This window comes from Misgurnus anguillicaudatus, chromosome 3 (genome assembly GCF_027580225.2).
Source record: "Misgurnus anguillicaudatus chromosome 3, ASM2758022v2, whole genome shotgun sequence".
NCBI lineage: Eukaryota > Metazoa > Chordata > Actinopteri > Cypriniformes > Cobitidae > Misgurnus > Misgurnus anguillicaudatus.
Window position 1 is genome coordinate 40,558,887 of NC_073339.2, and position 27,750 is coordinate 40,586,636.

Sequence of the window (27,750 nt, forward strand, 5' to 3'; positions counted from 1 at the left end):
CCCGTTCTGAGTTTTTCAGTATATTATATAGTGGTCCAATATTGGTCCAGTAGCCCTGCCTTTCTTTCACTCTGTACTGTCCCAATGCCCAGCACTCAACCTTCAGGCCCCTTAGCTCCTTCTCATAACTCATGACAACTTGGGGATGCTGTGGCTTTATCTCTATAACATTCCAAGCTGGTACATAAATCCTCCCATGGGTGGTAAAGCTCAGTGTCTTTGTTCTCTAACACATCATACAACTATTTGCTATCCTTACCATGGACACCCTTATCTCCTCCAGGCCCAGCTGTGGACCTACACATTCATGTTCAAGCAACAGAGAGACTTAAAACTTAATTCATGTAGACCTTAACCATGAAACACATTAAAAGCATACCATATAAAACATTTATACTAATCTGTAAGATAAAACACATTTATAATTTAGAACCATAAAAATACAGCAATCAATATCTAAAGAAACGCTCCCATCATACACCCACTGCATGCCTTAGGTGGTCAAACTGCATCAGGGACATTCAAACCACACTGAAAAAAACAACTTGTAAAATTTACTTAAAAAAATCCTCGTAACAATTTGCACAAACTTTTTTTAAGTAAAATTTACTGCTTTTTTATAAGTAAAACTTACCTACTAAAATCAAATAAAATTTACTTAAAATTGCATGATAAAACATGTTAAATAATTAATTAAATGTTACTTAATTATTTTATTTAGAAGTTAGATTTATTTTAATCGTTTAGGTAAAGTCTATTAGGTTTTTTTTTGAAAATTGAAGCATTGCTGTCCTAATAATATTAAATAAATCATATTTTCTGTTTGTTATTTTCTTTAACATATTCCTAAGGACCTAGTTATTTTTAGTGTTATAAATGGCATTATAACACAAAATTCATGACTGACAACAAGTCAGTCATTGAATAAACTTGATTCAGAACAGAAACGCACACAAACTGTGTTTCTGACATGCTTTATCAGCACTGTGGAGAGAATTACAATACAATGTTCTGAACAGGGTTCATGTAAAGAAACACTGATCACCTGAACGGTGACTTCACAAAATTATTATTTACAACAAAACAACATCAATAATATAAGAGCTTAAACCTTTATGACATTTTGCTAACAAATATTTAAGTAGTTAAAGTTCTTATCAGTTCTTATTCTGTGATAAAGCTTAAAAAGTAAAAATATGCAGGCGCAAAGAATTGTGGGTATTCCTTACAACATGTGCAAATAAATGTAACTAAAGTTTTTGATTAAAATTTACTTAATTATTTTAGGACTATGTGCAGTGACTATAAAACAGTTAAATAATACAAGAAAATATCTAATAAGACTTACTATTCCCACACAGTTCATTTTTTACATGAATTAATTGTGTATTTATCATCATTTTACTTAGGAAAATCTAGTTCTCAATAAATGTTAATATTATTATGTAGAAATTATGAGAGTTAATCTAATGAATATTACTACACCAAAAAGTTCGTTTTTTCAGTGCATCCATTCCCTGCTGACCTCCTCTGCATCAGGCTTGGACATGAAATGTATAGGATGCTAAAAAACATGGCACACAAACATTGACATGGTAGTTACATTAACATTGATGGATAACATAGTGAGATTATGTGGTTGCTCAATCAACTAAAAGTTCTCAGGACTAACATTTTGATTGAAAAGATAGCAGTGTTGCTAGCCAAAGTAGATGAGGTATTTGTTCCAGAGTACCGTTTAGCCACTAGTCAGACCATTAAATGGGTTATATTATGATTTTTTAAAAGATGTGAAGTAAGTATTTGGTGTCCCCAGAGTGCGTATGTGAAGTTTTAGCTCAAAATACTCCATAGATAATGTATTATAGCATGTTAAAATTGCCACTTTGTAGGCCTGAGCAAGTGTGCCGTTTTTGGGTGTGTACTTTAAAGCAACACTATGTAATTTTTTTTACCTTTAAATAATGTCTCTAAAATTATTTCAGTGATAGAACAACTTTTAACTGGACAAATTGTACTATTGCTGCAACCTGAGCAGCCTCCTAGCTGCTACAAGCACACTCTGAAAGTGGCGGTGGAGGGTAGAGCACACAGCCCCGCCCCTCCCCCTGCCTGCAGAAGAGTGTCTGATACCAGGCACGTTTGCGCTTTTCAACCACATGGGGGAGCTGTAAGTCATTTTTACATGGAAACTACATAGTGTTGCTTTAAAATGCAAATGAGCTGATGAAATGCAAACACTGATCGCAAACTCAGATGTGCTGTAAATATTTTTTTCTCTCTCTCTTTCTCTCCTCACTAAATGGCAGTGCCGTGGTTGGATAGTGCAGATTAGGCAGCCTTCACTCTAAAAATGGCTGGGTTATTTTTGACCCATAATGGGTAAATATCGGACAGAACACGTGCTGGGTTAAAAAATTGACCCAATGCTGGATTATTTTAACCCATATGCTGGGTTATTTTACCCCATGGTTGCATAACAACAACCCAACATTGGGTCATTTTTAATCCAGCATGTGGTCATTTTTAACCCAGCATGTGTTCTGTCCAATATTTACCCATTATGGGTCAAAAATAACCCAGCCATTTTTACAGTTTTGTGAGGCTTCCTGCCTCACAAAACAGGTAAAATCTGAACGACCTATTTTTCAACATGCTTGCACAGAAAGCAAAACTAAGTTATGGTTCTTTATCACATTTTCTAGGTTGATAGAAGCACTGGGGACCCAATTATAGCACTTAAACATGAAAAAAGTCAGATTTTCACACTATGACCCCTTTAAACAAACAGAGACCGGATGTTAAGTTCTGTCCAGACGTAACCATGACAACGCACGTGCATCTGATGAAACCGTCTATAATTAAAAGATTTACCAAAACAAGCTACCATTTAAGATTCCATTCTTTCTGTGTTTTTGAAGCTTTGATTGTGTTTATAGTGGGCAATTTAACATGTGTTCCTGTTTTACGTGTAAAAAACGCGGTATTTTTTTACAATATGTACTGATCTGTATAGTGCTGTTTTCACTGTCCTCGAAACAGGCTGATGTCTGTCTTGTTCTATGAAGTCCTCCTTCAGAAATACGTAACAAGTTCTGATTGTGTAATTTGTTTAGTGTGTTGTGATTGGATAGCAGCTTATCTTAGCAGAGCTGTTTAAGACGTATCTGGCGACTGAGGCATTCCTGTGGGCGGGGTTTAGTCAAAAAACTGTTCTAGTAACGTCATTAAAGCAGGAAGTATGTTCGCTGTAGGCTTTAAAAGGCGAATTCTGTTAAAGGAAATATATCACCTGGCAGTGAACTTTGAGCTTGAGCAAACAACTTCAGTCTTTCGACAGTCCTTGGGCTTTCTCTCTTTTTCGTGTTTTTTCTCCGTTTTATGACGGGTAGCATTGTTAAGGTACATTATCACCGCTTACTGTGTTGGAGATGGTTCTTGTTTTAACGTTAATGAGAATGTGACATTTATGGATGTGGGCGTTGTATCTGACTTGACACTTGGATGTGGGTGAAGTTGGATGTCCACTGCAGGCTGCACCGAGATGCAGCACAACTTTTACATCACAATTTTTAAGTGGCAATTTTAACATGCTGTAATAAATTCTCTATTGGGTATTTCGAGCCAAGACTTTGCATACACTGTGGGGACACAGAAGACCTATTTTAAATCTTAAATAAGTCATAAATTGCTCCCTTTAATGAGGTTTGTTAAATCATATAATTTATGAATATGACTAAAACAATCCAGCATCCTCAAATGTAGGATATGAAATAGGATGTGTTGCTTGCTTACACCAGAGGTGATAAAAAAACATGACATGACAAACCTGAAAATCCACTTGAAAGCAAATAGAAAATAGAATAATAGAAAGTAAAACTACCACATGCATGCAGACTGATTTGCAGGTAGGACTCATCTTTAAAAAATGAATACAATTAGTGTCAAAACTTTATGCTGTTACAAATGTTAGTGATAAGTCTGAATTGGAAAAATATATTCAATAATTGTATTTGTGAGAGTAAACATTTTGTTGTTTAATAAATATCTGTAGACAGAGAGAGGATTGATGGAAAATATCAAATTTTATTTTTCTAATTGCAGACTTAAAATATGAACACATCCTTTTTAGCATTTAAGATTCGAAATGTGATAGTTTGCTTAGTTTAACTTTTGATATAACTCTCTTTTGTTATCACATGCCCTTTTTGTTTTATGGTAAGCAGATAACTTGTGTACTGTATCTTCAGGATTTGACCACTGTTTCATGAGATGTTTTATTAAGTCACAGAGATTTATTTTAGAACTGAATGAATTTTTATTAGAAATGAATAGAATTTAAGTGCATTAAATAAAATGAAAGCTGACTTTTGGAAGCGCTCTCAGGGACTTTGGTAATACAATCAAACAAGTAATTGATGTTGGATTTTTTCCAACATGCTTTGAGACACAATATATTAAATCAGGAGGAACAATCATTAAAAATGCAATGAATATAGCAAATACTGTGTTAAACAGAGTTGGTTCTCAACAGTAAGACCTTTCACTGATGTCATTATATCAGGACAGCACAAATGTTCTGATTGTTTTTCTAATTTAACAGGGCTATAATAACCAATATTTCATCTCTATAATTTCAAGATTAAGGACAAAGATTTTGCAAAGATGACATTTTTTCAAAAGTTTTTTAAACGTAGTTCTGTCAGTCCCCCTTCTTCCCCGCCACCTCAGGGTAAGTGATTTTATATAAATGCAAGATTTCCCAGAGGACAGAAACCATTGAATCAGTGTTAAAAATGGTTGATTTGTCAACGTTAATTGCATTGTGCTAATATAACTTTTGCACCCTCCATTAATATTGAACAAATATTGACATTTCAATAAACCACAATTATGGTGATCCGTGTTTGCTTCAGCTGGGGTCTTGATTCTTGCAAAGTTTATTATTTTTTTAGTGCTTCTATGTGTTTAAGTAAGAACATTTTGTTTTGTGTAATAAGTTAATGTGTGGGTGGTTGCTTCTTGTGATAGATGTCAAGCTGAAAAAACTATTAAAGAGAAAAGAAAACAAGCAATTTACAGACTTAGATGAGACTTAGGGCTCTATCATACATCCAGCGCAATGCAGTGCAATGCGCGACACTAGTGTCTTTTGCTAGTTTTTAACCGGCGCAATTATCATTTTCACGTTAAGCGGCACTTTGTTTAAATAGCAAATGTGTTTGCGCCCATGGGTGTTCTGGTCTGAAAACGAGGTGTGCTCAGGCGCAAGTTGGCGTGTTGCTATTTTGAGGCAACTAAAATAGACTATGCCATTGAACAACTACAACCGGGTCTAAAGTCAATGGCGCAGTGTTTTTGTTATTTAATGAACGCGTTTGAAATACGCGCCTATTAACAGTACAAGAATGCGGGTTTGCTTATCAAACACATGAATGCGCAGCAGCACAAAAAGCTTTTGAATATGAAAAATTAAAGCATTTAAATGTAAAATATTATTATTGAGTCTCTTGGACATAAATGAGGACCGATTGTGAGACGTTAGAAGGCGTAAAGAGCTGCTTCACATGTAGCCCGGTAAGTAAATAACTGTTTTGCTTTAAACAAATGCATCTGTTTTTAATGACTGAAAGAAAATGGCTTTTAAAGGTTTTAATAAAAAATAATTTAATACAAATAAAAGCAACACAAATATTTAACATTAATCTTAAAATGGTGGTCTTCTTCCTCTGCTTAGTTTTTCAGTTTACAAATTCTGCTTTCTAAATAGAGATTAGGCATGGCGCCAGGCTCAACTGGCTTTTAAAGGGTATAAGAGCTGAGACTCTCATTGGTTTATTGCACGTTATGCCCAAAGCACACCACCCATTACAAAAATAGGAACAACCCTTTTAGGCAGTGCACTTGTCGCATAAACCCTTTTTTTCCATCCTTAAAGGGGACAGATTATGAGATTTTTTTAAGATGTAAACTAAATCTTAATCTAGGTTTGAGCAAAAGTGTGCCATTTTGGGTGTGCCATTTTAAATGCAAATGAGCGGATGAAGTGCAAACACTGATCACAATGATGGTGGTTTGTTGCAATTGAAACTCAATTGTGCTGTGAATTATTTTCTCTCTCTCTCTTTCTCTCCGTACTAAATGGTTGTGCTGTGGTTGGATAGTGCAGATAAAGGGGGCGGTATTATCCTATTCTGACATCACAATAGGAGCCAAATTACAATGACCTATTTTTTACATGCTTGCAGAGAATGGTTTACCAAAACTAAGTTACTGGGTTGATCTTTTTCACATTTTCTAGCTTGATAGAAGCACTGGGGACACAATTATAGCACTTTAACATGGAAAAAGTCAGATTTTCATAATATGTCCCCTTTAAATTAACAAAAGTGGGTTCGGACACGTCCGTTTAGACTGTGCGCCATGTGCTTTAGACAATTCACTTAGATCCTTAAAATAGGGCCCTCAGACTTAGATGAACACATTAAACGGGTACATTTTACAAGAGCTTTTTTAAGATGTACAACAAATCTTTGGTGTCCCCAAAGTGTGAAGTTTTAGCTAAAAATACCCAACAGATAAATTATTATAGTATGTTAAAATTACCACTTTGTAGGTGTGAGCAAAAATGTACCGTTTATGGGTGTCCTTTTAAATGGAAATGAGCTAATGAAATGAACATAATGATGGTTGTTTGTTGATATTGAAACTCAATTGTGCTGTCAATATAAGTATAATTTAAGTCCTAAGTCCTAGAAAGTGGCAATTTTGACATGCTATAATTAATTATCTGTTTTTTTTTTAGCTAAAACTTCAAATATGCACTCTGGAGACACCACATACTTATTTTACATCTTAAAAATCTCATAATATTAACCCTTTAACAATGATTCAATGGTTGGTTGCTATCTGAGATTTTATTGTCATATGTACCCTGGTACAATGAAACTCTTCTTTTCTTTTTTTAATATAATCATATAGTATAATGAATCATTTCACAAATACAACAAATTCAATTATTTTTAGTAGTAATTGATGGGTTACCTTAAAACATCATAACCATATACAGTACTTTTTAAAGTATTTTTTTTTTTTGATGATTGTCTGTGAGAACATTTCAAGTTTTCATTGTTTTAAATTCCAATTCTGACATAATTTTTTTCTAATATATGTTTTGATTAAGAAGAGTATGATGAGCCATGGATGACAATAGATTGGTAAGCTCTGTTCTGATCCATGCTTGATTCTGATTGATCAATCATGACATTCATCATTTATTTATACAATGATCACTAAACTGAACATTAGCTAAATATAATTATATACCTGTGTTTTGCGGAGTTTGCATGTTTTAGCTGTGTCAGCCTGAGTTTACCTTCACTGTAAAAAAATGACTCTGCAAAAAAACGGATGATGTCCTGGTAGAAAATTACTGGTACTTTCTCCGTTACGTTTATAGACATTTCCTTTCATTCAAAAACTTAAAATTCTGTAGATTTACAGAACATTGTCCGTAGCTTTAGGGACACTTCAACTTGCCTATGAAACGCAACAATGGTGACAATCAACAACAAAGCTTCATTGGCATAGAGTGTCACTTTTATATATTTTAGTTCTTTAGTCTTATTAAATCATTTAATGTTTAAAGAGAGGCAGCATAATGTAAAAACAATCAAGCTTAGATGACATGATAGATTTTTCTCCTCCATCAAGCAAAGATCGTTGTGTTAATAACACACTGTTGCTAACAGAGTTGCTACTTGTTAAAAGAGCAGAGTTAGTGAAGGTCAAGGGGCAAATGCCTAACTAAAGGAAACATTAATCACCATAATGGTGACTTCAAATTTATCTAAAATAAACACAAACTGGAGATTTAATGTGATACATTTTGTGGTAAATATCCATTTGACTTACACGTCACGTCAGAAAGAAGATTTGTCTACTAAATCACATGTGTGGATGCTGGAATATTTTTAACAGTTGTATCTTGTTCTGACAGCATTTGTTTAGGAGTTAAACATCATAGAAAATAACTCTGGAAGCAAGTTGTAATTTTAGGTTTCAAACAGAGATGGTGATAGAGAGGCAAAAGTGAAAGATTGCAGCAGGGGTTATTGTACCCATAATGCAACATGTTATTAAAAACAACAGGTAAAACGCCTGTAAAACATAAATATGGAAAATTCATTCATATTTACACAGTACTTTGTCCATTTTTTAACAGATTTTTTTTTAGAGTGAACATGTTGCTGAGATCGATTCATGTCCCTTGTACTATACAGCTTTTCTTGTTACAGTTCTTCAAATCAAAACCAGTTACTATTGGTGCTACTGCATTTCTCTTTTTAGGAAGTCTAAAAACCTGTTAGAAAAACTGAACAATTTCCAGCCTGTGAACTCAGATGTCACCCCCCTCAGGATTCTTCTGCATGGGCCAGTAGGAGCTGGGAAATCAAGCTTCATCAATTCAGTGGACAGTTGTCTTGAGGGACGCGTAACTACCAGAGCCTTGACAAGTTCAATACTTGAAGGAGGAAGTTTTACTTTGGAGGTAAAAGAACATTGCTGACAAGTATCTTATGTTAAGACAACAAATCTTGATGATTGTGAAAACCAATTTAAGTGTAATTTTTAACAATGTTTGTGTTTTTCTGTCAGTGTAAAACCTTTAAGTTCAAGAAGACTGATTCCTTCTACCCCTTCACACTCATTGACATCTGTGGTCTTGAAGATAAAAAAGGGATACAGACCCAGGACATCATCAAACTATTAAATGGTCACATCAGAAATTACTATACTGTAAGAGTATTACATAAAAAAAAACATTCAATTTGAGCCCCGTATAACAATGATTGTTGTTTTAATTTATTTCAAACTAGTTTTGTAAAAACATGTTTGGCCAAGTATTCGCACAAAGTGTAAAATCATCCTTAAATTTAAAGTTCCAGCTTTGCTCAGAATTAGTTGTCTTTGCAGCAAAATCTTTAGGCATGCAATGTTTGAACATTTAAAACCTGTTTTTTATTACATTTTTGATATACTGTATATAGTACTTCTACTTCTGTAATTTCAGTTTAACTCAGTAAAAGCAATTTCTGAAGAAGACCCAAAGTACAACAAGAACCCCAGTCTGAAAGACAAGATTCACTGTCTGGTTTCTGTTCTTTCCGCGAACAGTATATCTAGAATGGAAGAGAAAAAGGACGTCATAAGAAAAATGAAAGAAGTTCGGAGAATTGCATCAAACTTGGGTATGTCACTCAGAATTATACAACAGTTAGTTTTGGTTCCTAAAATGCTGCCTTAAGTTTAATCGCTTGGTTATGCAAGTCAGTTTAACCCACTACCCAGATTGCAAGCAACCACTGAAATATTGTTGATTTGTCAATGTTAATCCCATTGAATCAATATCACATTTGCACCCTTCATTAATATTGAAAAAATATTTTTTTGGCTGTTGAACTCTTTATGTAGCACTTTGAGTATTAACATTCATAGCAGCATAAACATTAATACCTTGTGGCCATGTTTGTATGCTGCTATGAATATTAATACTAAAGTGCTACATAAAGAGTTAACTGTTGCCTGTCAAGCTTCTTACCGGAGCCCCGTAATAAATGAGCACAAAAGTCATATCTGCTATAAAACTAATCTCTAATGAGATCAAGTAATTTAACTGTTGTAATAATATTTCTTGTGTGTGGTGTATGCTGCATTGCATGCTGGGTTTCAACATAGTACTAAACTAATCCATGACTCCCAGCATGCATTGCAGTTGATCATTTTATCTGAATTAGTTTGAAGATTGTCACCATTGTTGAGATCCAAGGGCCCAACTAAAGCATACTAATCACCATAATGGTGGTTTATTGAATTTCAATATTAGTGGAGGGTGCAAACATGATATTGATTCAATGCAATGTTGATATGTTTACAATGAATCAAATGGGAGAAGATTCACACAAGCACCAAAATCCCATCATTACTAGCTGTTTCATTAGGATAAAACTGTTTACTAAACCTGTTCAGTTAATTTAATTCTATACATTTGTTTAATGATTCATTATATTATAGGCATTCCTCAAGCCATTATCATGACCAAGGTGGATGAGGCATGTCCACTGGTTAAAGCAAATCTGGAAAAGGTCTACACAAGCAAGAAAATAAAAGAGAAGGTGAGTTTTTAGACTGTTCCTTAAATTTTCCATTCAAGGTTAAATGTTTATTAGGATAAGATAATGGCCGTTTTTCAATTCGAAAGTTGCATTTGTCATCAATGCTGGTTTATTTAGGTTAACAGGGTATTCGCAAGTCATAAGCATATAACAATTATTTGCTATTAACTAAGAATAACAGTAAACTTTATAAATGTTAATATTCTAAAATAAGACTGCCTTGATGATTTATGCAGCGAATTGCATTTATTAGCTCAAAGCTCATGGAGTAATTTGGATTAAACTGTGTTTGCTTTTGTAGATGGAGTTGTGTTCCAGTACACTAGGAGTTCCTGTGAGCTACATCTTCCCTATAAAGAATTATCATGAGGAACACACCACAAACAACACAGCCGATTTTCTGATTTTAGATGCATTACAACGTATTGTCAACTTTGCAGATGATTATGTGAAGGACCAAGTAGACAATGACTAAGTGCATACCTGAAGAGGAAATACCCATAAAATACTTTCTCCTATCCCAACTTAATATGCAGAGATTGATTGATGGTGAATTCTGAGTTGCTTAGGTGGTGATATATAATAGTTTAGTTAAAATAGTTGGTGACTAGTTTTGCCTTTATAAAATTGTTTTTATCAGTTTAGTTTTAGTTAGTTTCATTAAGATTTTGTTTAGTTTTTTTGTGAACACATTACTATTTACTATTTTCTTTAATTGTTTTTTTTTTTAATTCTCATGCATCTATGTTTTCATTGTGATTTTATTGTGTGCACTTTTGAATTCAAATCACTTTTACTCCTGTTTTATTCTTTTTAACATATTTTAAACTGTTTTTATTAAAATCACATTAATACTTCTCAAGTAAAACATTAAATTCTTCTTCTTTAGGCATTCATTCTGTCTTGTCTCAGTCTATCAGGTTATTGATGAATTTCCACCACAGTTTGGCAATGAGGATGGGATCACAAAGCTGGGGGATTACTGAAGGAAACCCGAATTTAGGGACCAGAATCTCCAGCTGACACGATCAACGAATGAGAAAGTAGATTACATACAAAGTCAATGCAAAGACGCGATCAGACGTATCCTCGCCCGGCAATGCGAATGACGTGATATGGGCGACGCGTTTGCCGCGAATACACGTGCTATTCGCCTCAAACGTGTTTGGTGTGTATGTAGCATTATGCTGCATTCACACCAAACGCGAATATAGCATCTGGCACAAATGATTTCAATGTTAAGTCAATGTAAAGATGCATTTACGCGCATCTAGTTCACACGAATGGCGCGAATGACGTGAATTGAGCATTGCCACAGAAAACATGTCAGTTAAAAAATCTGAACTTTCGCGGAAAATCGCTGCAAATGTTGATTTAGGTTTCTGGTTCCCAGAATGCTCTGCATGAGGCTGTGATTTTATAGTTTTATTTTGTAAAGATAAAGACTTGTTAATGGTTAATGTTCATTTAACTTTGAACAAACTGTTGCCAGTAAATAACATTTAAATCTACAGTAAGTTAATGGCAAGCAGCTGCATAATTACAACACTTTTTTTTCCAATTGTACAAATTGTACAAATAAAGATAATTTTAGAAGTTTAATTACTAGCTTGGAATCGCTAGTCGAGGGATTCATGTAGGCAACTTATTTTTATGAAAACCTCAGACTCCATTATTGTCCGCGCTCTCAAGTGTGTTATTTTAACGTTATTTTATTTTACAGTTATGCACAGCACATAGGCGCAAGCTATTTAGGGCTTTGAAAATTAGAAGTGTGTTTTCCATCTGTATTAGTAACAAGAATTAAGTTATTTGTCTTTTTGATTAACATTTTGTATTATTGTTTTTAATAGAATTTGTATTACATATTTACAGTTATTTAAGTTATAATTATAATAAAAAGCAAAATTATGCCGCCCCACTTCGCTCTGCTCACATTCTCCATGGTTCTAGTGTGCACATTTAAAATGTGCTTTTAGAAAGTTTAAAGAAGCACTTTGTGATATTGACATCTATAGGCTGAACTTGGTACAGTAGTCTGAATTCAAAATATTGCACACATTTTTCATGCCCCCTCCTCCTCAGACTCAATACTCACATGTGTTGCCAAACACAGGAGCACAATTGACGATGGAAAGCATCAAGCCTTACATTGTAAGTTTATCATAATAATTATATCGTTTGTAATGCCTAGGATTTTTTTTGGGAATAGTGGGAGTCTCATGAATTTATCTAACAAATTTCAAATAATCTCTGGCTCTTGTTAGGGCTCGAGCACTGAGGTGTGAGGACCCTACTGTTCTTCAGTGAGTTGTTATTATTATTGTTATATGTAGCTAAATGTTGTGCTATATGAAGAGTGACCACCAGGGGGAAACAGTGTTGTATAATTGGGTGAGTTCTTGTATTGAATAAAGTAGTAGAAGAAGTGAGTGAATCAGCAAACAGCGTGTGAGTGTTGCTCTATGTGTTACGATAAAATTGTTTATATACATACATTAGTAAGCAACATAATAATTATAATTATGTCTTTGTTTCTGATCTCTAGTAAATATTAAAGTTACACGAAATTCTTATGAAAACGTTGATCAAAGACGGAAACTAGGGGAGAGTGGGGACGGTTGCAACCCTTTTTGCATTTCCTTAATTTTCTCAGAGACTGTTTGCATTAGAAAGCAAATATTTTTATAAAATAAACCCACATCTGTCAGCTACTGACCAACACTGTTATAACACGTTTACATATGATAATATATGTACAGTTTATATTTGAATTGACAAAGTCAAATGTTGCAACATTTATTAAAATGTAAAATCAGTCAACATAACCTTTGCACTTTATTTGGTTTGTGTACTACTATGGAGGACCACAAGAGTCATGCCAAATGTAACAAAGAACTTCAATATCCAATAACTACCTGGACAACAAAAATAGCAATTAACAAATTTGTTTAAAAATTAATTAATTAATCTATAAATAAATGGACAAGGTTACAAAAAAATCATTATGTAACATTTTATTAGGCAATAAAAAGTGAGATTATAAAAATAACGTAGAAATGAAATATTAATCCATTAATAAATAGTTCAAAGTAATATAGTAATTTACCAAAACAACATAAAACGCTCAATAAGTTCATCATTTTAAATTGCATTTATAAATTCTTAATTAAATAATGGAATTTCAAAATGTATTTCGAAAAGTGATTTAAAAAGAGAAATAAATATCTGGATTTATACATTGAACTACAAATACAGGTTTGAATTGGGCATTTAAAAGGGCATTTCTGTTTAACATTTCTGTTTCCTTGCAAATGGTCAAATGAGAAATGCAAATTACCTATGGCCAGGTGGATGTAACAAGCTTGCTGATTGGCTCTGATTGTACGTCATGCGCAGATTTATACATCTCGGATGAGGACCCAAAGAGTCACGGAAAAGCCAAATAGAGAGGCCAAAACGAAAAGCAAATCGAACAGCGAAAAGAACAAGGAGAACCATCGGGAAAATGAAAACAGAAATGCCAAACGGAAATGCCCCTCCAAATGCCCAATCCAAACCTGTATTTGTAGTTCAATTCACAAATCCAGTTATTTATTTCTCTTTTTAAATCGCTTTTTGAAATACATTTTGAAATTCCACTATTCAATTAAGAATCTGTAAATGCAATTTCAAATGATGAACTTATTGAGGGTTTTATGTTGTTTTTGTAAATTGTTATATTAATTTGAACTATTTATTAATGGATTCATATTTTATTTCTACATTATTTATTATAATCTCACTTTTTATTGCCCAACAAAATGTTACATAATGATTTTTTTTGTAACTGTGTCTATTTAGTTATAGATTAATTAATGAATTTTTAAAAAAATCTACCAATTGCTACCTCCATTGTCCAGGTAGTTATCAAACATTGAAGTTCTTTATTACATTTTGCATGATTCTTGTGGTTCTCCATAATAATGGACTATTTGAAAGGATTCTTTATTAATGCATAAGATTACTGTTTTGTTACGTTCATGATGAGCTTTTACATCAGTGACAGTTGCACTAGCCATGATAAAACTTGCTATACTAGCTTAACAGAATTGCTTAGACACATGATACCAATTAGAAGCTAAGAAAGTACAGATTAAAATTATATTACTTTAGAATTCCTTGTACAAACTATTCTATGTGACAAAAACTCTGATCATAAAAAATACCTTTTTACCTTGAAATGTGTTTTGTTTGGAAGGAACTCACACATGTGGCTGATTTCTTCCAGGAGTGGGAAGGGTCTGATTGAGTATGTGCAGTATAAAAACCATCACTTCAGCTCATTCCTGATTGGTGGAATAAGCCATGTTGCAACTGCCCCTCGTTGCAACCGTCCCCACTCTCCCCTAATAGTGATTTATAAAGACAGATTCATTAACATTTAAATTTGGACAACTTGATAATATGATACTAATATTTTATTTTTAACAGCAAGCATATAAGGACAAACGTTTGCTAAAATGGGACCAGCACCAAGCAGTACAGCTCAAAGTAAGAGATTTCTCCTCATGAGACTAGAATTTTATAGAACAAATCATTATTTGTTGGTTTAATGGTTCAAATTTACTTTGAAAATATGTTGTTTTTAGTTTGATGGCAAATTAGCAGTGGTAAAAACGCCAACAAATTAATGATTGAATAGTATGAGAAACATTTCACTCATTTTGACTGATATCCTTTTTATTTAACAGAGATGGACTGGAGGTAAGTTTCTCATCCATAAACTTAGAGAGGCTGTGCTGTATGGAATAAGTTAGGGCTGGGTGTTGTTAGGCATGATTTGATGTTTTTGGCCATTTTTACAACTAATTTCAGCGATGATAACAAACAAAACCTGTTGAAGGAACTGAACAATTTCCAGCCTGGAAACTCAGACGTCAACCCTCTCAGAATTCTTCTGTATGGACCAGTCGGAGCTGGAAAGTCGAGCTTCATTAACTCTGTGGATAGTGCTCTTCAGGGTCGCATAAAAAACAGAGCCCTGGCAGATTCAGCGAGTGGGAAAAGTTTCACTCTGGAGGTAAAAGCAATATTTCTTATTAAATACAGTATAATACATGTTGTAATCAAGATTACTGTACAAATGGTTATATTGTACAAATATATTTTATTTTAAAAATCATAAAAGCTAAACTTAATCCTTAACCTGAAAATATATTAAAACAAAATTAGGTGCATGTTCTCTTAAATTTACAGTTGTGTGTTTTGCTTCCAGACCAAAGAATATGAACTAAAAATGGAAGAGACTACACTTTTACCTTTCACATTGATTGACACCAAGGGTATTGAAGAAGATCCTGGAAATGGGATGAAGATTGATGACATCATCAGAACGGGTCACATCAAAGTTGGTTATAATTTAATTTCAAAGATAAGTTTAATGCACATTTGTTATTAAACAGAGATCTTTGTTTGAGATTTTTAAGTAAAATGGTAGCGATGTCAAAATGGTAGGGAGAAAGACTGAATTTTAGTAAAATGTTTTTCACGCTTTTGATTAATTTTGATATCTAAATGATGCAGAACCAGAACATTAATTAAAATATGTTGAAATTCTGTCAAAGCTGCAGATTTCATTCCATTGGTTGTCGGAGAACAAATACACTTACCAGGACAGAAAATTATGGATTTCTGCTTGTTGACAGTTTATCATCAGATAAGTAAATGTTCTTGTTACTGTATTGATATGCTTCTGTCTGTTCAGAATAAACCAAACATACCTAAAAATGAAAAGAACAAAACTCCTCTGCAAGACCAGATTCACTGTCTGGTGGCTGTTCTTCCAGCAAACACTATTTCCCTCATGGTAGATGATGTCATCAGACAAATGAGAGAAGTTCGTCTGATAGCACGAGACATGGGTAAGTTGTGCCTCTTTACTCTTATTACTTATAAGAACATTAATTCAATGGTTGTTAATAACAGCAATTGGTTGTTAATAACAGCAATTACAGCCCTTAAACATGAAAAAAGCCAGAATTTTACGCCAAGTGGTGGAGCTTGTGACTTACAATAACTATATAAATATGATCAGACCCCATAACCAAACACAATTCTTATTTCACTTAATGTATGCAGTATATAAGAGACACTTCCTGTTTCCTTCCTATTTTACCATGAATATATTTGCCTCATCATGGCAACATTGCTTGAGATATCAAAAATCTGTTCACAATTTATCATCATCAATGTCTTGACATCATATTGACGAAGTTTAGTGGCAATCACATGAAGCTTCTAGAAGGAGGATTTAAAAGTTCAGAGCCTGCTAATGTTCAAAAATGTCCAAATCCAAAATGTCCGCATTCCTTTTGGGTGTACCAAGTTGTAGGACTGTAAACTAACTGCACGCTTTAGACGAAAGGTGGTGCTAGAGAGACCCCCTGCCACGCCCGTGTCTGAGCTTTTGCCCACCTCTAACGGTTGACAACTGTAATGTTTGTGCCAAATTTCATGTTATTCTAAGCATGCCAAGAACCTTAAATATGTCTGAATATAAAATTAAGGTATGACGCCTTTTAATGGCAACAAAATTGAGATATCAATTCGCAATCCATTCTTAATTTAGCATTTTGAATGTCTTGGCATCATGTTGACCAAGTTGGTGTCAATCCCATGAATCCTCTAGGACAGGGCTAGTCAACCGACAGGCCAAATGCGGCCTCCCAATTATCTTTATCCTGCCTGCCGGTCATCTTTGTCTGAATTAAAATCATTGTGGTTACTTTAAAGCCGCCTTTTCAATGTATATGACAAATGACGCCTGATAAACCATAAGGAGAGTTGGTAAGGGGCTGCGTGGGGTGCAAACCATCTATGGGTGCGTAATTTTTTTATCCAATTTGAGCTTTGGATGCACTAATAAATGCAACTTGTGGACTACACCACATGTGACGCGTCAACCGGAAGTGATGTATTTTAGTGTGTTCCAATTAAAACACTGTGTGCAAGGAGAAAATTATTAATCCATTTTTGGTAAACCCTTATCAGTAACACTTGAATCCTTTAAAAACTATTGATAACTAATAAGTAAATTATTAAGCATAAATATATTCATAGATTAAAGGCTCTTGCGCTGGAATGAGCTTCTTTCCCATGTTGACACAGATTTACATTTAAACTGGAATTTCATTACGACTGCCACTAGGGGGCGAACTCCGACAGTCGCATCCGAATGTAGTGTACAATTTTAATCATTAGGAGAAGACTGGCTATATGTTGTGATTACTTGAAATGTAACAATTTATGAAAGTAAAACAGTTATAAACAAAATAGGTTCAGGAGCTCTGTATTACAGTTAGTGCTATATAAAAATACATGTGTTGATTATTTACACCCACACTTTTCTTGTGCAATGTTCATAGTTGAACTATTAGCATTTAAAAACTCTTGCAATGTTAAAATGTAATTGTTTTTAAAATATTAAAAAAAGAAACCCCCTGCTTAGTCATAATAACTTCTTTACATTTTTGTATTATAACATTTAACCCATGTCAGCCCCTGTAATAAAGCCACACTTATGCTAAAGTTAAGCATTACTGACCATAAATACTTATGTTTTAGTTATGTTTATTATTCACAGACATTCCTCAAGTCATAATCATGACTAAGGTGGATGAAGCATGTCCGCAGGTGAAATACAACATTAGAAGTGTCAATGACAGCAAAAAAATTGAAGAACAGGTATGTGAGACTATTGTACATACACTGAAAAAATATTTCATTTACTTTTTGAAAAAGCTAGTACATTTTTTCACTCATGAAATGCTGTTAAATTTAAATGCTTGTTTAAATTTAAGGAACTGTAATGTAAACGCTAAACAGGATTTACAGTAACATTTATTAAAAATTGGAATGTTTTATTTTACACATTAATATTTTCCAGTGACGGCTCGTGACTGCTCATCCGAGGGGCGCAAATTCAAAATATGTGTTCGGACTGTCATGTGTGTTGCTCGTGTTTGCAAAATATGTGTTTGTTGTGTCATGTGAACCATGTGCATCACGTGTTTTGTCAAAATAAGTGCCTGCTGCACACGTGTCAAAACTGTAGAGTCGTTACTGTTACAAGACAATTTGTATGTGATGTTTGGGCTGGGGGGTGGAGGGGGAATTATTAATGTAGTAATTTTAAAATGATTTAATTTATTTCAGTGTGTATTAGCCAATCAGATTTGTTTTGACGACGTGATTGCGATTTAGCTGATAAGCTGCGTATACGTATAAGCATAACACACAAGCACGCACACTCACAGCCATCTATAAATCCAAATGAATACATATGGAATATATTCCAACAATTTAGGATATGAAGTTTTTATTTTAAAGTCGAAAAATATCTTATTTTTACACCGCTGTGCAGGAGGCATGGCAAACCGAAACAAAAATATTACATTTGCGTTTAAAAAATAGAACTGGTAAAACTGATAAAAGAGACGCTCACGTTCACAAAATACATGCAAGACACTCTCTTAACAGTAAACTCTGATTACGCATGAGATTATGAGAGTATCTGGCAAACACGAGCGTCTCTTTTATCATAAACCCTTTAGACGCACCTGCAGCAGACACTTATTTTGACAAGACACGTGATGCACATAGGAACACTTGACGCGCAGAACACATATTTTAAAATTACAAACCACACACATGACGGGCTACATAGATGTTGTAACGAACTTCGCATCGAGAACCCTCGAAAAAAAGAAGTCACCGGCCGCCACTGATATTTTCACATTAGAAATGTAATTTTTTATGTTTGTATAATTGATCAAAGGTGGAGCAGTGTTTTTCCAGACTGGGAGTTCCTATGAGCTACATCTACCCTATAAAGAACTACCATAAGGAACAAATCAACAATACAGAGATGGATATTCTGATTTTACAAGCAATGCTAAATATTGTTAACTTTGCCAATGACTATGTGAAGGACCAGATGGACAAGAAATAACTGCACTTTAAATCTGATCCAAAAAGACTGCGGTCCAAATGTTTTCTGATTTGAAGAAAAATTGGAGAATGTATATAAATTAGCCTTATTTGTAGTGTGGGTTTATCAGTATCTTTATTGTTAAATAAAATTTTAATATTTATAGACTTACAGACTATTTATGTTTGATAAAGCTATTGAGAAAGTTTTCAATTATTTTGCTTCTTTGTTTGTTGAGCAATATCTTTTATGAAGACAACATCTTAGAACAAACCAGCATTCACAAATGTAGGATTTGAAAGTCCTAATATTTATATTGTTAATTCTGTTATATAATATATAGGGATGGGTGTTTCTTGCTTACCAGAGGCAGAGAAGAAAAAGCACATGACTTTACAAACCTAAAAAACAACTTGATTGTGAATAGAAAATAAAATAATAGAAAGTTAAAGCTTTTTTCTTAAGCATATAAAGGGGTTTCAGTTATCTTCTGTAAATTGTAAGACAAATTATTGTGTAATGTATAAAATATATTGGGTCATTTTCCCGAGATTAATCTAGGACTATGCCTTAGTTATATGCCTTAGTTATATTTAAGTAGTTTTCACTAGGAAATGATGAATATAATTAATCATCACACAGAGGGGCACAGGAAAACTGGCAATTGAGGGTGGTATTAAAAGTATAGTTCGGCCAAAAATGATATTAAACCCATGATTTACTCACCCCCAAGCTGTCCGAGTTGCATATGTCCATCGTTTTTCAGACAAACACATTTTTGGATATTTTAGAAAATGTTTTAGATCTTTCAGTTGATTAAATGTGATGTTACCTTCAAGTCGGTCGTGGACCACGTAACATCACATTTAATCAACTAATATATAAATATTACAGGGATTAGCCTAGTCCTAGACTAAAATAAATGTAAGAGCTGTCCAAACTGAAAACAACTAGCACTGACATAATCTTAAAATACATCAGTGCCCTTTGTTTTGCCACAAAATGCCACCAGTCATGTTTTTGGTAATGCATGTTTGTTAAAACTAGTTATATTTCATAATTAAACTAAACCCTGTCTGGGGAAAACCACCCCATAATGTTAATTTTTTTAATTTTGATAGAAAACCTTTAGTCACTGTGGATGTATTCATAACAATTTATTTATATTAATTTCACATATTCTCAATGCTCTTTACATGGAAGAGGTCTTCGATGATAATTTCACCAGGTTCGGACGAACACGTTAGCCAGCCGAAGGTTTTACACAAAATAACAACTGGATTAATACACAGTTTTTATACCGCAAAAGATTTTATAATCCAACATCAATACCATTAACTGTGCAGGGTCATAAATCAAGGACAACATAGTCATGATTGTCGGTAATGTTCAGTTCCGCTGTATCCCAGATGGCTGGTTTTGAAGTTTCACTCATAAAGCTAAATTAATAACATGGTGCATGAATAAAAATATTGCTCTGTAGTCTTATACATCTTGCAATGATATAATCTTCTTAAATTATATAATTATAACGGCTTTATTTCTGCAATGACAAAACGGGAATAACTGCACTGTCGAACAGGTCAACGCACACTCCCCATACAAAACACTCGTAATGTCAGATGGTAATACCATGTACTGGGTCATGTATGGTACTTTAAAGAATACCATGGTATTACCACTATGGTAATGTCCAAAGAAATGTGGTATTACCATGGTAACGTCCACAAAATATTTTTGTATGACACACTCTGAAACACACGCATACAAAAACACAAACACTGTTATTAAAACACATTGTTTGGGAATGAGCTGGTGTGTGTGTGTTTGTATCATTCCATACTTTACTACTCTATTAATGATAACTATAACTTATATATTATATATACACTACTCTTTCCAGCATCTTCTTTTGTCTATATCTATGTACTACACCTTTTGCAGGGTGAGATTTGTCGGTGCAAGAACTACACGACACAGTCAAACATTCACACAAACTGACAACAACAATTACAACAATAACATACATAAAGATTACAATATACCTTTTAAAGTCCAAAGCATTTCTTCATTATACACTTGGAGGGAACTAAGAAATCTTGACGATGGACAAAACAATCCAAAAAGTTTTAATATTTTCAGGGCCATAAATTCAGGGCTGTGCTTATTTACGTACTTATTCAGTCCATATTGAGTTTATATCAGTAGCTTTGCCTGCTGAAAACCGTAAGATTAAATTCAAAGTTCCCTTTAGCTCCAAAGTGAACCATAGCAGAGATAAATCTGAGCTTCCCGATGAAACTCTCACCGCAAATATGGTACATACACACATTCACACATTATAATATGACATTTAGAAAGCTCATCATATAGACTCTTTTAAAATTGTGCTTTTCTCAGGGAGCAGCATAACAGCAGGACGTTTATGTGGGTTGGGGTTTACACCGGGAGAACCGATTCTGACCAAGGGTTGGACGAAAGGCAGGTGGAGATGAATAAGGGCTACTGACGTCCCGACATTTAAATTTCTGAATTCCGAACTTCTGCATCCAGATGCGCTCGCTTTACTGACGAATCCCAGAATGTCTCTGTTGATCCCACTGCCAGTGTTCTGACCTCACATCGGTTCACTGCGGTGCTATGATCATCCGGTCAATGGTCGGTGCTGGTTTTCAACGCCAAATTGTTTCGGAAAACATGTTTTAATCTAACATGGCCTCTAACTGGTCAGCCAGGTCATCAAACATGCTGCCGATGTCATCCAGGATATTCACTGTGCTTTTGTTGTCCACAATGGAGCTAAAGCAGGAGACAGAATACAAAGAGAAAATTGAGAAGATGGAATAAAAATCTGGTTACACCAATAACGATAACTATAAAGATAACTATATTAGTGCTCGAACCAACAAAGGATTAAGTTATGCTTATTCTGCAGCTCACTTGAACACAGTTTAAGATGTTTAAGATGTATTTAGTCCGAGAGCTTGTTTACCCTTCATTGAAAATCTACGTACGGTTTACTGTCCATGTCCAGAAAGGTAATAAAAACATCAACAAAGTAGTTCATGTGACATCATTGGGTCAATTAGAATGTGTTGAAGCATCGAAAAACATTTTGGTCCAAAAAATAACAAAAATTACGAGTTTTTTCAGCATTGTCTTTTGCGTCTGTTGTGAAGTGCATGCGCAAGACAAAAGTCACGTAGCTGCGGTGTTGCGGATGACGTGTTATTCTCAGACATGTTGGCAATGTTTTTTCTTCAAACTTACAGCATCTCCCTCAGACTGTAAACGAAGCCTGGGCGCACAAAAACGAAACAAAAAAAAAACAGCTAGGGCGCACCAGATAACACATCAGCCACGTCGTACGTCATTCGCGTCACTGCAGTCACGTGACTTTAGTCTCGCGCATGCGCTTCACAAGAGATGCGGAAGAGAAGACAATGCTGAATAAAGTCGTAAATTTTGGACCAAAATGTATTTTTGATGCTTCAACACATTCTAAATGACCCGCTGATGTCACATGGACTACTTTGATGATGTTTTTATTACCTTTCTGGACATGGACAGTATACCGTAAGTAGATTTTTCAAAGAAGGGTCAACAAGCTCTCGGACTAAATATAAAACATCTGTGTTCCAAAGATGAACGGAGGTCTTACGAATTTGGAACGACATGAGGGTGAGTCATTAATGACATTTTTTTCATTTTTGGGTGAACTATCCCTTTAAGGTTAACTCTTCCCCCGTCGGCGTTTAAAAAAAGTTGCCAGCCAGCGCCAGCATTTTTATGATTAAAGTTTAATGCCTTCCAGAAAAAAAAATTCTTTAAATTTACAAACATATAATATATCAAATGAAAACAACACAAAATAAGTTTCTCTTTTTATAACCTCTCAAATATGGGTAGGGTTCCTCAAAAATACAAAATTTTGAGCAAAAAGCTGAAATAATTGCATTTTTAAAAAGGACTTTTGTTAGAGATCAGATTTAGAGTGATCCTCTTAACATACACATAGTTTTTACAGTTTTTGGATCAGTGTATGCTTCAGTATTTTATAAGTTGGGTAAAAGAGCCACCTAGTGGATAATAGCGGAAATATGGATTGCCGTAAAAACTCGTCATTTGCAGGGAAGCGTTTTCTCTTAATTGATGAGATAACTCATCAATAACTCAATAACTTGTCAATGGCGGGGAATGAAAATTAGTTAAATTGGTTTTTTGAGTGTATTATAAACACTTACCTGTCATCCTTTTTAATCTTTTCCTCCACCACCTCCAGAGCAGCAGCGAGGGAAGCACTGGTCTCCTCCAGTCTGAAATGTACCATGTCTCCTGAGGCACAGCTCCCCGGATCAGCAATCTTCAATAACCCTTGGCTTTCCTCTGCATCTCCATCTTGTGGTTCACTCTCCACTTGTGTCTGTCTGGCCACACCCACCTTCCGCCTCCTCATAACGACCGGCCCCACCCCCTCTCCCATCTCCATGAAGTGGCTTTCTCCTGAGGAGCATAAATTCACAGCTTGGTCAACGTCAAAAAGATCGATCTGGAGCTTTCTTACTTCATCTTCATGTTTTTCTGCTTCTTTTATCCGCTTCTGCGCAATCTCCAACCCGGGCAGGTCTACTTCCAAAGGGCTGGGGATGTCCACTGACAGACCAGCCATGGATGATCTTGGGGGCTTCACCGGAGCTGAACCTGATCCAGGTGTCGAGGGTGTTTGTGGGGTTTGGGGGGTCTGGGGTGTCTGTGGGCTTTGAGCCGGAGAAGAGGTCGCTCGTGGGAAAAGTGTGTCTGTTGGTTTCGGGGTCACAGGACTGGAAATCTGTGATAGATATGCGGCTTGTTCAGCTGGGGTAGAACTCAAAGAGGCACTGGATGGGCTGAGAACATCTGCCTGAGGGGAACCGGAGGATCCGATGTTATGGACCGGCTTGATTTTCACTGGTTTGGGCAGTGTAGGAGGCGGGCTTGGCTTGGGAGATACTGGAGGAGGAACTTTCTTAATTTCAACTATAAACAGAGAAAAAAAATAATTTAACAATTTGAATTGACAATTTGTCCTTATATTGAGAAAAGTTTTTCCTACATCGTACTACAAAGTGTGAAACTGAACTTGTCTGAGTAATGAGTGGAGAGTGGAGGCCGGAACTCATTCACATATTCATATCTATGGTCAGAGCTCTGCGATTGAGCAGAGGCAGGGACTAATTTGCATATTCATAGATCCGAGTATACTAAATGAGGCAAGGGTGTAGATATGCATTCAAGCTTTTTAAAGCACAAAGAAATTACGGTGGCAGGTAAAACTTTTATATGCTAATATGATGCTCAAAGATGAGTTTTAACTGATACAATTCTTGACTACAGCGAGACTTTAAGAAACCTAATGGGGACAACATCACCAGCCTCAAAAACAGATCATATGCTGGTGATCAGTAATTCTTTGAGTGGTCTTTTCTACAAAAAATATGTATCATACTTCCTTCAGTTGTAGCACAGGAAATAAGTATATAAAAAATGATGTCATGTTTTTATAAAGTTATATTTAGCATTACCTGGGCTTTCTTGACCTTCAGGTCCAGGTATAGGGACCCTTCTTGTAGGGGTTGGTGGATCTGATTTTCGAATAGCCATTGCTGGTTTAGGTGAAACTGGAGGTTTCAGTATTTGTCTAGGAAGAGAGCCAAAGCCATCAGATTGTAGATCTTCCTCTCTACCACCATCCCCAACACAAGCTTCTGATGCAGGCCGCCTTCTAGCATCTTCCATCCGACCTCCATTCATTCCATTACTCTGCGGTGGAGCTAATGCTTTGGGCCGTCGCCTTATTGTGCTGCTTTCTGTTAGGATAAAACTTTCACCGTGTGAGTGATGCGGTGAGCGTGGTCTTCTTAATGTTGCCGTGGCATCCATCCGTGACCACTCCTCATGGGGCAGCAAGGTAACGCTTCCTTCCAGATGAGTAATCATAGAACGTGGGCGTGGCTCGGGGGCCTGTTCCATTGGGAGTGTTGATCTATGATGTGTGCTGTCCTGCGTGGCTCGATTCATCTGTGAGGAGACATCATCGTATGTTTGCTTTTTAGAGTCAGCTAGATCTGCTAATCCACCAATGGTGCGCCGGCGACTGTCCAGATCGGAATTTAGAACGTCACGGTTTTGCCGCAAGAGGTTATGGCTCACCTGAGTAACAGGTAAAAGAGCAAAATAGTAGTAATTGAGAAGCTAAACAAGACACAAACTACTAAATTCAATACACAGAAATGTAAATGCATTGGACCATAGTCAGTTCCAGTAATCGAATCGGATATGTACAGACATTAAACTACATTGCAAGTTTGCATTGCAAAATCAGTTTCATTAAGTGTTGTAATGTAAAACTTGTGTAATTGTGTCGCTGTTGAATTACCTGTAAGTAACCACTGGCACTTCCTTTACCACTGCTGCCAAGATTTGACATTTCAAGCATGGCCGCAATATCCCTGACGCTGCCACCGGATGAGGTTTTCTCGGAGGCAATGCCGCAATCGCTACGTCGGCGCTCTCTGTAAGTCACGTTGAGCAGTAAATTGTTAGCTCGGTTTTCGCTGGATCCGTCATTCGCCGCTGCGTCGTCGGCTAGGTTACCGGTCGAGATGGAAGAGCAGGATCGTTTGGGCGGAGTCGGGGGTCGAGTCCTTCTTCGAGGCCTTGCCGTAGCAAACGACTGACTGCGATTGACGTTATTGATGTCGAGGGTGTCACCACCAGGGGTTCTCGGAGAGCCACTGGGGCCAGCCCTATGTCCACCCAGCGTTGCGTATTTTACGAAAGCATCTGGCAAGGGCATGTCGTGCTCTGAATCGGTACTCGAGGATTGTACGTGCCTCGGCTGGGGCGAAGCTTGACCCCCTTCAATTTCTCCTTCAGGTGGGAGGCAAAGTACTGGAACGGCACGGGCCAGCGAACGTGGAGAGTCACAGGATCCTCTGGTCCTGGCTTGCGTTTTCTGCAGAGAGGAAGGGGTGTGCAAGGGAGAACTTGAAGTAGAAGAGGTTGTTTTACCTTTAGTGGGTGTGTGTGGAGGTGTTGGGGTGGGACTATCGATTGAACTAGGCCTCCTTAGAGGGGGAGGGGCATTCGCTCTTTGTAAGACACGCCCTTGAGCACTGTGTCGGGGAGAGCTACGCCCCTCTGATCTTTTGCGTACTCGAACAGCGGGGGCGGAGTTCACATCCGGTTCTGTTGTGCTTGTAGTGGTTTCTGTAGTGCTTTCCTTCGAGTCTGTGCTTTCTTCTAATTGGCTCTCCTTAATTGCCTCTGCTTCTGATTGTGGTTCGCTCAGACGTTTGACAGCTAACATCAACTTCTTCTGGTGCCCTTGTTGGAAATAAGAGGTGGAAAGTTATTTATTTTGTCCATGAAAGTTTAACGTAATTTGTCACACAAAGATTTGCAAAGTGTAGTTTATCTAAGAATACAAGGAATACTTTTTATTCTTATCAGACTTATCAGGGGCAACACAATGTAGTCATTTTCCATCGTTTTATGTTTTTGTAACAAAATACTGGTACACACATATAAAAAATAGTTCAATTATGCTGTATATGTAATATACATGCCTAGTTTAGTGATGCCAATCTCTTTCAGGTCCTCCAAAGTAATATCACTAATAAAGTCCATATTTTCATAGCCGTTCTGGACCAAAGTCTGGTAATGTTGATTCAGACCGATCGCAGAGAGCCACTCCGCCAGACTGGACTGTAAGATACACAGATATTTAAATCATGTGAGTCATGTGACTGTAATGCATGCATATAAATGTTTTGTGCACTGTGTGTAAAAACTGTGTGCATTATGTGTTTGTTTCTTACAGGTTTCTCTTGAGGTATCCAATCCGGGATGTTCATCTTGCTGATCTCTGACAGCATCTTCTTCTTGTGTCCTGGTTTTGTCACTCCGATTGCAGTGAGGTCCTGAAAGGGCAACGCACAGCTCAAGAACTGTCAGAACTAATAAAGTGAGTGAGTTAACGTGAATATAGGATGTTTTTGTATTTGCGTTTCTGTGTTTTTTTTTTTTTCTTTTCTTTTTATATCCTATTATGTTTCAGTATTGTACAGCACATTGGTGAACAGTATTTTAATTGTGCTTTGAAAATAAACAGACATTTACATTTATCAATTTCAAAGATGCTTTTATTTAAATGCTTTATCTCATTTAATTCAATCTATAATCTATGTTTAATCAGTATGCAAGCTACATGGGATTGAACTCATGACTTTGAGATGCTAACACAGTTGAGCTACAGAAAATATACATCGGTTGTAAGTATAATTCAGATTAAAAGGCACCTATTATGGCCTTTTTACAAGATGTAATATAAGTCTCAGGTGGGCCAAGAATGTGTCTGGAAAGTTTTAGCTCAAAATACCCCACTGATTATTTATTATAGCATGTCCAAAATGCCCCTATTTGGGTGGAAGCAAAAGTGTGCTGTTTTAATGTCTGTACCTTTAAATGCAAATGAGCTACAGCTCCTCACTTCCTTACAAACAGACAGACAGTGAACGCTTTATGTTAAAATATATCTGATTAATACAGTGTGAGACAACAATC

At 35.8% G+C, this 27,750-nt stretch overlaps 3 protein-coding genes across 4 annotated transcripts in view; 2 read left to right on the plus strand and 1 right to left on the minus strand.

The window, feature by feature from the left end:
* Positions 1-8,125: 8,125 nt before the first annotated feature.
* On the plus strand, positions 8,126-11,938 carry LOC129445455 (interferon-induced protein 44-like). The gene is made up of 6 exons (XM_073866354.1): positions 8,126-8,151; positions 8,350-8,551; positions 8,659-8,799; positions 9,074-9,251; positions 10,075-10,175; positions 10,477-11,938. The coding sequence occupies exons 1-6, from the start codon at positions 8,126-8,128 to the stop codon at positions 10,648-10,650; spliced, it is 822 nt and encodes a 273-aa protein (XP_073722455.1). The 3' UTR covers positions 10,651-11,938.
* A 3,025-nt stretch (positions 11,939-14,963) lies between these two features.
* Positions 14,964-19,313, plus strand: LOC129444939 (interferon-induced protein 44-like). Its single transcript, XM_055205972.2, has 5 exons — positions 14,964-15,237; positions 15,433-15,564; positions 15,922-16,078; positions 17,800-17,900; positions 18,994-19,313. Exons 1-5 carry the CDS (start codon positions 15,001-15,003, stop codon positions 19,165-19,167), a joined length of 801 nt encoding a protein of 266 aa, XP_055061947.2. The 5' UTR covers positions 14,964-15,000; the 3' UTR covers positions 19,168-19,313.
* Positions 19,314-19,614: 301 nt separating this feature from the next.
* The window catches only part of LOC129444935 (caskin-1), a 51,734-nt gene continuing 43,598 nt past the window's right edge, over positions 19,615-27,750 (minus strand). Inside the window, exons 17-22 of one of the 2 annotated variants that reach the window (XM_055205966.2) lie at positions 27,006-27,107; positions 26,754-26,892; positions 25,562-26,511; positions 24,708-25,335; positions 23,391-24,162; positions 19,615-21,945 (exon numbers count right to left, since the gene is read on the minus strand). In XM_055205966.2, coding sequence (XP_055061941.2) covers positions 21,849-21,945; positions 23,391-24,162; positions 24,708-25,335; positions 25,562-26,511; positions 26,754-26,892; positions 27,006-27,107 — 2,688 coding nt within the window. In that variant the 3' untranslated portion in view covers positions 19,615-21,848. The remainder of the gene's footprint in view (positions 21,946-23,390; positions 24,163-24,707; positions 25,336-25,561; positions 26,512-26,753; positions 26,893-27,005; positions 27,108-27,750) is intronic. The other variant, XM_055205967.2, reaches the window with a different exon arrangement.